Source organism: Brachycentrus maculatus, unplaced genomic scaffold (genome assembly GCF_059751285.1).
Source record: "Brachycentrus maculatus isolate JH-2025_06_01 unplaced genomic scaffold, ASM5975128v1 h1tg000306l, whole genome shotgun sequence".
NCBI lineage: Eukaryota > Metazoa > Arthropoda > Insecta > Trichoptera > Brachycentridae > Brachycentrus > Brachycentrus maculatus.
Window position 1 is genome coordinate 730001 of NW_028281056.1, and position 11140 is coordinate 741140.

At 31.1% G+C, this 11140-nt stretch overlaps 1 protein-coding gene across 1 annotated transcript in view; it reads left to right on the plus strand.

Moving 5' to 3' along the window:
* LOC148304711 (uncharacterized) overlaps positions 1–10632 on the plus strand; it is a 123827-nt gene extending 113195 nt beyond the window's left edge. The window contains exons 9-10 of the mRNA XM_088267906.1: positions 7371–7518; positions 9149–10632. Coding sequence (XP_088124032.1) covers positions 7371–7518; positions 9149–9246 — 246 coding nt within the window. The 3' untranslated portion in view covers positions 9247–10632. The remainder of the gene's footprint in view (positions 1–7370; positions 7519–9148) is intronic.
* Positions 10633–11140: the final 508 nt, after the last annotated feature.

Sequence of the window (11140 nt, forward strand, 5' to 3'; positions counted from 1 at the left end):
TCTGTCACATTCAACCATCTCCTTATACATACCCTTAAATTATAACGACCTCTTACCGCTTTCAAGTATTTGACCTACTTGACCGTGCCTCCTCGAAGTTTTCCTCGGTCTTCCTCTGCTCCTATTTCTAAATACATTTACTTTATAACTTTGTTTTACTCTAATTTCCTCACTAATTTGTTTCACCAAACTGCTTATCAACCGATCAAGATAACACTGCTTCTTTAAGATGCAGTGCCCCATCCACCATTGTTTGCGGACCATAATGAAGGGTTAGAAAATAGAAATATAATGACATAATGTGATTTAATCCATTTATACGTTAAGATAAATAAAACAAAATTAACATAATTTATCATATCAGACAATGGATTATTCTCCCTACGGATGAGAAGCCAAAGTTTTACACAAGTGTATAAAGTGATCGCTTAAGCCAGCCAAATGCAAGATCGTGAGCCATGGGATACTCAGAAATCCATCTTCTTTAATGTAAAGAGAAACGATAGAGGTTTCATATCAAGTTGAGACGCCTATTAATAAATTAAACAATTTTGCAAAAAATATGACTTATCAGGAAGTGGTATTTATAATCAAAAAAATTAAATACCAAACTTTGGTGACATGTGGATGGAACGGTATTGCAACAATCTTGTATGCTAATTGATACAAGTTGATATTTTTACTTTTTTCTCCTGTATCGATGAAGCTATAAATATTCCAGTGCATTAAAAAGATTTTGAAAAAACATTTCTGTCAACGAAAATGTCATTGAATTAAAGTGTGATATATATTTTTATTATTTATTTCTGCAATTGATATACTGCTTTGAATACTTATATTTAAAGTAGCAAGTCATTTAATTTTTTTAATCTAACCTTTTTACTTTTTTACCAAGCGGAAATAACCTCTGAATTCATAACCAAAGAATTCATTTAGTATTTTAAGCAAGATATAATATGTATATGTGTATTTATATATATATATATATATATATATATATATATATATATATATATATATATATATATATATATATATATATATATATATATATATATATTGTATATAACTGCCGTTTCCTCGCAGGGGTAGGCAGAGAGGATGGAACGCCACACTCTTCTGTCCTGACATACACTCCTCGCCTCCTTCACATCCATACATCTAGTCATACATGCCCTCCGATTACGCAGACTTTTGACACCGCCAGATTTTAGGTTCTGATTGATCTGATCGTGTCAAGTCTTTTTCGGTCGTCTACGTTCCGTTTTCCCTCTTACATTCGCCACATATATTTTCTTAGTTATTCTCTCGTTATCCATTCGCTCCACATGTCCATACCACCGCAAAGAACTCTTCCTAATCTTTTCAATTATTCCTCGTTCAGCCTTACATTCCTTTCTTATATCGTCGTTTTTAATTCTGTCATACAATGATTTTCCACACATTCGTCTGAGGGAGCGCATTTCAACAGTGTTCACTCTGCTTTCATCCTTCCTTTGCCAGTTCCATGTTTCGCGTCCATACATTAGTGTCGGTACTAGCACGCCGTTGTGAACCGCTAGCTTGGCTTCCAATTTATTAATTTTATTTCCAACTCCGAAAATTGATATGGTTTCTAATACAGTGTTTGAAAATTATGCGGTATGCATCGAAACACTTGTCACAATAGGTTTTACTTAGTAAAACTTTAATGAAAAACACATTATTGTTTGTAATTATGTGTACGATTGAATAAAAATAAATAAATAAATATACTGTACTCGATCAGATAAGCGGTCTAGTTTTACCATAAAAGAATAATGCATTGAAAATTAGGTTTCGAAGTCGAGTCACAGAAATACTGATAGGATATCATTACGAATACGGGTTTAGCTGCCCTTTGTGGCCCAGCGGCGAGCGAGGATACCCGGTCTAGAGTGACGGCCTGCGGTTCGAGGTCGCCGGAATCATTTCCCTTATTATGTACTTACATCGCTTACATACATTCTCGCTGGCGGCCGATCGGCGAATTCCGAGAAGTGGCCGAATATAGGCCGAGTTTGCCCGATAATCGATTGTATTATTATCATTCGTTCGGATCGATTACAAAATGTGGCCAGATGTAATTATGAATTGTTCCGACTCACTGATTGATCTTGAGGATGCAGGCTCTTGTTAAATCGTGTGGTAGCCTAACCAACCGTGTTTATTTTGTAGAATTTGTTAAAAAATACTTTTTGGCGAAAATTAGGAACGCATATTGGGCCTCATGTTGTTTCGTTTTCGTTTACAAGTACCTACTGCTATTACGCCGTTTTCTGAAAGGGTAGGCAGAGAGGATAGAATGCCACATTCGTCTGCCGTGACACACACTCCTATATTCCTTCACATCCATACATCTAATCATACATGTCCTCCGTAGATTTTAGGTTCTGATTGAACTGGTCTTGCCAAGTCTTTTTTGTTTTCACATTACCAAATATACATCCTTAGTCATTCTCTCGTTTATTGTTCGCTCCGTACGTCCATTCTACATTAAATAATTTTTCTTTATATTTTCAAACCAATTTTGATACTTGAACTTTATTCAAAACAGAATTAGTTAAAGCGAAGTTTTTACTTGTGATATTAAAATAACAAATCATATGCCAGTAGCAACCATACACGGATATTTGATGGTTTAGGTAAATAGTTTTAGTCAACCCTACTGGACTAACTATAGACAGAACTCTAGTAATCTTTTAAGTTAATTATATACATTATAAGATTCTCTCATTATAACTTAATTCCAGGTGAGGAACCGGAGTAGGTTATCATAAATAAAACAACAACTTCAAATTCCTGTGCTCGGTGTTAAAAAAAACTACCCTGATTTTTTTGTCGGCTCGCTAGTTTACCACAGACATCATTGGCATGACCATATTGTTTTCATATTTTATGCGGTTCTTTAAAACATTTACTTCAAAGTACAAAATATTACTGTACATACATAATATACCTTTAGTCGGGCTACGTTCAGACAACCTTCGGAAAGTATTTTCGCTACCACAATATTTATTTATTTTTCCTTTTTGGTGATGCAATTTACCACAATTCAGGAATATTTAAATGTGATTCAGAAGGAATTATCAATACATATCTCGTATTGTATGGTATGTTTACGAATATTTTCATAATGTTTTGTTAAAATGCTGTGCTCTAATATTATCAATTCATTGTCTAAGGTTGAATTATTAAAATCTATGATACCGTATTATCTAAACATTTATAATTTGTCAGTATTAAAAGTTTTTTTAGTACATATGGTAGCGTTATATTATACAATAAAAAACATCATAAATAACGTTTCTCAATCTTTTTTGAGCTGAGAATTTATTTTCAATCTTAAGTTTTCCGGGATTTAAGTTTTCTTAAGTTTAGTTTTCCTGTCATGATTCTTCAGAGATTTAGTAATTCGTTTATGTTCCAATTATTAAAACGTTAAAATGTTTATAATAAATACAACGTTTTATTATATGTCTGGGTAAAAATGACTAAGTTTTGACCAAATTTCAACTAAATTAGTAAATAATAAATATTTGAAATTTTTTCTTCTTCTAAATAACATGACTTTTCTTGTTGCATATAGTAAGCCACAGTTCCATTTGTTTTTTTTTTTAAATAATTTTTATTTACTTCTAGTTTCTATTTTACTTTACATTTAAGGTGCTAGATATATGTATGTAACTTCTCTGTCTAAATATTGATACGAATACATTGTATTTGAATGTTGAATTTAATGAGATATTTGGCATTGAATGACTTTGGCATTCTGCAGATACATATATTAGTCGATAATCGCTAGTTGCAAAGCGCATACATTCATCAAAATATCTTCTTGTCAATCGAGTTGGATATTTGATTTGATGCAATTCATACTTATGAAAAAATGAAAATTTGCATGAACCCACGATTGTTTTTGGAATCGATCAAAGTTTGCTCTGCGATGGACCGGTTTGGTGGATGTCCTTGATCTAGGATATTTAACGATTCCAAGATGGATTTATAAATAACATAAATAATAAATAATTATCGTATTCTTTATTCGGTTAGTGGACCGCAATTATTAGCCAAAGAGCGAAAAATGCACATTACGACAGTTATAATTTTAGTAATTGATTCGGCAGTCACTTTATGGTAAAATCTATCCATTTTTAATTAATGTTTTACCTAGTATACCACTATTTCTTAAAATCACAAGTAAAAATTCACAGTAGATTTTTATTTGAACCGTATACGGTGTTTGAAAATGATTCGGAATGCATCGAAACACGTGTCACAGTAGATTTTAAGAAACAGTGATATTTACTAAGTAAAACATTAATTAAAAATTAGAATTATGGTATGGTATTAAAATTACAAGTATGGGAAGCTAAGTATTGATGCTAGATTTTAAGAAATATGGTATTTTCTTAGTAAAATAAAAATTAAAAATAATTTGAGATCTTTATCAAATTACGGGTACACTAAATAAAACTTAATAAGGATTTTATTGAATGATAGATATAAAAAAAAATACATAATAATATTTTGTGAATTAAAAGTATTGATAACATTATGGTATGGTAATAAAAAATTACACAAAGTGAATAATGGATGACAAGGAGAGTGTTTAATACATAAGAACACTACTTACTGCGGATAATGTCCTTGCATCTCCTTTGAACGTTAGATCAAGTCAGGTTTATATGCCGTTAATTTCAGCACGTTCTCATCAATAAGACGATTTCTCGGTATGATTTAAAAAAGGTTCGTGCTTCAAAAATATTGTCCACGTGAATACGTAAAGTCGAAGAGCCTTCCCGCGGATATTTATGTCGGAGCCGCACTTAACAGGTCAAAGAGCCGCGTGCGGCTCCCGAGCCACACTTTGCAAACCTATGATTTATGTATGTTGATAATAATCTGGGTTTAGCCAATTCAAGGGATATCCAGTTATCAGTTGACCCAACGTTTAAACTCAATCAAATGTAGGTTACTTCCGATAGTCAATATTTTACAGAGCGAAATACCACGAATAAATAACTTGAATCTTGACCTTCGTAATGTTTAAACATGTTCAAGTTAAGTTGGAAATGCAGTTAACTTTATACATAAATCAAGGTTAAATCCCACAAGGTGATCGGATTTTTTGTATCCGAAATGATATTTTTAATATATACATATTTAGTAAATTTTTTCGGTTGATATCCTTTTTAATACTGATTATACATATTTAGGTATTTTGGTATTTTTATTTTACAGTAGCTGTACTTAGCCACGCATCGCTGTGCCTTATTCTAGTATACTTATTTGTAATACTTTTCATTTCACAATGCTTATGTAGCAATTGAAATACATATTAAAATTTATTATAATTAACTAACTGTACCAAGCTACGCGTTGCTGTGACTCGATCTGTTATAATGGAAAATAAAGAAAATGGAAATAACACATTTTCAAAATATTTAAAATCTCTCGATATTAACAAAAAAATAAAATAACAATGCAATCAAATGATCAATGAAATCTGCTTTACTTATATTTGAAAATGCCATAACAAGGCGAAACAATCGTCACAGATTTTATTTTTATGTGTTTTTAACAGTAAAATACAATTAAGTATACTCAAAAATCAGTGTTTGATATTAATATTTAATATAAAAATCAAGATGGAGTTCTGCAAATTAACGCTTAAACTACAAATAAATTATTTTCATGATAGATTTTTGGAGAACAATATTTTAATAGTTATATATTATAATTTATATTTGAAGCACTAACTTTGTGATTTTCCATTTTAAAATTAAAATGAAACTTTGTTTTAAAATCATTTTTTTTATTTTTTATTTTAACTTAATTTTAATGTCTACCGGTCTTGATAAAGAAGCGGTTAGCTTCAACCCCGGTAGATATTCTAATTAAGTTATAATAAAATCTTTATAGTGATTTTAAAACAAAGTTGTATTTTAATTATAGTAATATATTAATAATGCATTACTTACATTACTAATAATGCATTACTCGTACCACCCCAACCAATAATCCCATACTGTGTAACAGGGTGACAATAAGTGTTGTAGTTTTTTACTAATTCTTTTGTACTTTTTTTTACGATGTTACCATTTCTACGATGTTAGAGACAAGTTTTTTCTTAACTCCCTGTAGGTAATAGGTCAATGACACCGAACTGTGTCTAGCCTTGATTTACAAAATCTAAGGTCTGATATCATATCGAGTTACTTACTATAATTCACTAATTTTACAGTTGAGTTAATCTCTCCTTTTACTACAAGTTATCAATCAAATGTTTTAATTGAACCATAAATGAAATACGACTTGTATACCACAGATAGAAGAATTGATTTATTACACAAACAATTTTAGAAACAGCGTCATTTAAAAATAGTTGAAATAAAACCGATTACGATTTTTATTTTATTTGACTCATTTTTATTAGGCTATAAAGGAAAAAACTAAAGAAGCATTTAATAAAACTTTGTACTTCATAAAACGATGTATGATAGATGTTCCAATGATGGTTGATGTAAGGAAATAATGCAAGGCTGCAAAGGCGTGTTGATATGGTTTGGGAATGTGTGACAAAAAAATTCACACTTATAGAACAGGAGGAGATTTTAGTTGGAAATAGGAGCAAAAGACGATCTAGAAAAACTTGGCAAACTTTTAATTACATCAGATTGATATTGTTTTACACAAATATAATCTACATTTGAATTGATTAGGGAATGGTTATTTTGAGTTTTTAAGTGGTATTACACAAAATGAACGATGAATGATAAGGAAAGTGCTATATTACTATACCACAGAGTTAATAATGCTTTTAAAATACAAGATATGCTCACGATCTTATCTGATTTCAAGTCTACTCCAAAGTTGATATTGGTATAAGAATAGTCTACAGTAAAACTCAGGAGAAAATGGTTTATCTTAGTTTTTAAGTGGTATTACAAAAAGTGTACGATGAATGCTAAGGAGAGTGTTGTATTACCGCACTACTAAATATGCTTCTTGTGCCTATTTATCATACCTGTTTATTGTTATATTTTGCCATGTATAAGTATTAGTTTTGGTTATTTAAAAAATGCTTTTTCGTAACTTTATTATTTGTGTTCCAGTCTTGTTAACCTTAATCCCATGTCCCAAAATGAGAAATAGAAATTACTCATCAGGAATATTATATGTATATATGATTTATGTATGTACTTAATATGTTTTGAAATAAATTAAATAAAATAAACTATTATTCTTTTGATCTCATCCAATTTCAAGTCAAAGGTCCAAAACGAGTTTTTTGATATTGTCGATTGAATTGATAGGTGTTTACTTATTGTTTAATTGTCATCTTCTAGGTTGAGGATAGTCGTGAGGCTAGGAACTCCTTGATGGAACGTCAAGCCATGGCCCGCGCTCTTCCCGTGAATATTCCTGTTCCTATGATGGTGCAGGAGAAGGAGATGGACACCAGACCTGCTGTCCAAGACCCTGAGAGGCCACACTGTGAGTATAATGAAACTAGTCATAATAATTGACCATAAAGAGTGATGAAAATTATACATACACGTATATCTCGTATATCTCACTCCTTTCAAGAACGTCGTAAATCAAAAATCGTCAATTTTCAGTTGTGCATGTTTTCGGAATGCCCAGAAAATGTACTATATCCCAGCAAAAGAGGCATATTTATAACAAAATATTTACCCGCTACATGGCAGAAAGTGTTTTTTTTGCATTTTCAAGAAAAGGTATTGTTTAATTATTTTTTAAATGTAATAAATATTTTTCAAATGGAGAAAAAACCTTCAAGTTTTACCGAAAAATATCTGTTGCACAAACTGTTGTAAAAAGCACAATAAGTGACCCGGATTCAATTCCCAGGGGGGAGATCAAATAAATAAAAGTGATTTTTCACTCTAATGTTTATTCAATATTACCCTGGACTGGAAGCGGAGGGCTGATGTGTTAACGATCAATATAAAATTGCATTTATATGATGCAGTGCCCTATGCACCACCGGGTGCAGATAAGGGTTTGAATGATTGAATGAACATGGGTTACTTTTTAAACTTGTGTGTATTAATTAAATAATTTATCCTAGGCTTTACTAATATATTATTATTTATATATAAAATACATAATTTCTTCAATAATATCTTAAAAATACTAACTGGTAAATTGGGTAATGGAATAGATCAAAGCTCAAAGCTCAAAGCCCAAAAAAACATACCACGATATCAGTTTCGACTGACAATATTTGACTTAATGCGCGGTAAAGCACGAAACCGCAAGGAAATTTGTATGTTTTCCAAGCAATTTTTCTGTCATCAAATCAATCCTAGACCACGTGATTTGTATCAATCAATCTAAGTACGAGGCAAACATTTAAAAAAATAAGTGAAACGTAATTTTTGAGAACTATAAAATATAATAATATAATAATAATAAAACCCTTATCCGCACCCCAATGGTGCATAGGGCACTGTGTCATATTAACGCAGTGTTATCTTGATCGTTTACACATGAAGGAAAGGTGATCAGCCCTCCGCTTCAGGTACCAGTCCATGGTAATATTGAATAAATATTACAGTGAAAAAATCACTTATATTTATTTTACCCCCCTTGGGAATCGAACCCGGGACCTCCAGAACGGTAGCCGAGCGTGCTGACCATTACACTACGGAGGCGGACATATAATAAAAAACTATCAGTAGAAAATTAAGATACGTGCTAGTTGTCACTACATTCTTTGCATGTGTTACCTCGGTGCTATCCACGGATTGGAAATGTCCTTCGTAAATTTTACGAATGTCCCGTAACCTAGGGTTGAGCTGTGATAATCAACAGCCAGCCACTTGATTTTCTTTGACGATTTAACGTAATTGTATTTTATGTTTACAACACCGATTTTGAATTGAAAAATATTTTTTTCTTAGAAAAAATATTTGGTGGAAAAAAACGAGTTATTGAAAGGAGTTAAAAATATATAAAAAATATTTATCATCCGAATTCCAATATATATTTGAAACAAAAAGTATTTGATAATACACCATTAAGAAGTTTTAAAGTAAGTTTCGTCTGAGAGTAATTGAAAAATTTTAATCATAGCCTTAATGTCACTTTTTATTTTCAGATGTCCAGCCTCGTTCCGTTCGCTCCACGCGGTCCGTGGACTCTCTTCTTCATCGCGAGAAGCGCGTCAAGCGCTGCACTTGCGATTGCGCCTGTTAAGCGCACAGTTTGCACTCCAAGAGCACAGATGGCGCCCACATCCACATAGCCATACTCACAATAACGTCGGAATCCCCTTCAACACATTCAGCCGATAATATACAAATCAACAGTACAAACATTTTCAGGGGACAAGAGAAACTTTGATTTTTTTAGGTTAAAATTCAACTAATTACAAATCTTTTCGTCTGATATGATTATTTAAAGATGCTCGTTACAAAGGAATACACAGTAAGCCCCCCCTTTAACGTTGATATAAGTACCGCGTTATTGGAGAGAACGTTATAGTAGGTAAATGTTTTTAATTGTATTTTAATTTAATAATGAGTTATTTCAGTAATTTTTGCTGGTTAAAATGTAAAAAGATACAATTTAAAACATTAATCCAATTTAACGTTCCCTCCGACAGCGCGGTACCTATCTTAACGTTATAGGGGGTTTACTGTATGAATAATGTAAAATTAATTGAATTTCCTTAAACACTGTTTTTGTTTTGAAAAATAAGTTTTTTTTCGAAATACATATATAACAGTACAAAACTTTCAGGGGACACACTGAAACATTGACAAATCTTTTCAAATGGTTAATTTTAAAAAAAAACACAAGATTTATTGTGAGGATAATAGAATTTGAAAGCTCTCTTATTGCAAAGCTTTTTTCAGTCTTCACTTTATCAGAAAACTGCATACTTACAAAAAAATATAAAAATAAAAAATAAAACACGTTTATAAAAATCCGTCCAAAATCGTGATAAATAAATAATAAAACCTTATTTTTTAAAAATAAATATGTAGATTAATTACCTATACATTTACAATAGACGCTCTCTTAACCGACCTTGACGGGACCGACCCAGGGCAAAATAATGAAAAAGCCGGTTAAAAAAGAGGCCGTGAAAAAAATATTTAAAAAAACACTTTCGCAAGGAAGAAAATTTATTTTTTTCGAAACACTAAGAAAACAAAACTTGTTCTGTATTAGAAACTCACACACTATAAATCAATATTTCACAAACTGTAATAAATCTGTATAGGAAAAAGTCACACGCCACTTCGAAAATTTATTTTTAGTTTTCCTAGAAAAGGCCGGTTTAGAGAGCGTCTACTTTATATGGAATATAACGTAGAGTAGAGAATTATAATAAGGGCTTAATTGGTCGGTGATGCAATATATATTTTTTTATAGTTATTTTTTTGAAGTATCAATGTATATATTTAAATCGAGGTTTTTTCTGATTACTAATACTAAATATATGAAATGTAATTTGTTGCGAATTAAAAAAAAGTATCATTTGATTATGCTTTGATATATTTTGGAATAAGAAAGTATTAACCACGTAAATGTACATATATTTTTGGTCAATAAATGTTTCAAAAATAAAAAAAAGTATTTTTATTTATTTTACATGTTTATTTTATTTCTAGTATACATTTATTCTGTATTTCACACTAAAAAGATTATATTTTACTTTTTGACATCTCATCAAAGATGAAGAAGAATATGGAAGTCTGGGCGTTTACACACGTGTAACATTCACTAAATCTACCCATTACATCCATATTCTTCTTCATCTTTCTCACAGCTCATCAGCTGTGTCTGAAAAATAATATGAAAAATAACTCCTATAATTGGAAAAAATCAAGATTTGTGAAAAAGTTTTTGGATACACTCAAAATGTTCTAAAAAGATTATAATACATATATCGTAGTCATACAGGAGAAAGTGACCAAGTGCATTGTTTTACTAAAACGTGATCATTGACTATTTTATATCTTATTAGCTTAATATTGCGATGAAAAAATCCCAAAGTATAATATATTGACTTAATTAAAATGACTAACTGCATTGATGTTTATTTTGTTGCCAAGCAAAAGTGACTTAAATGGCCCTCCTG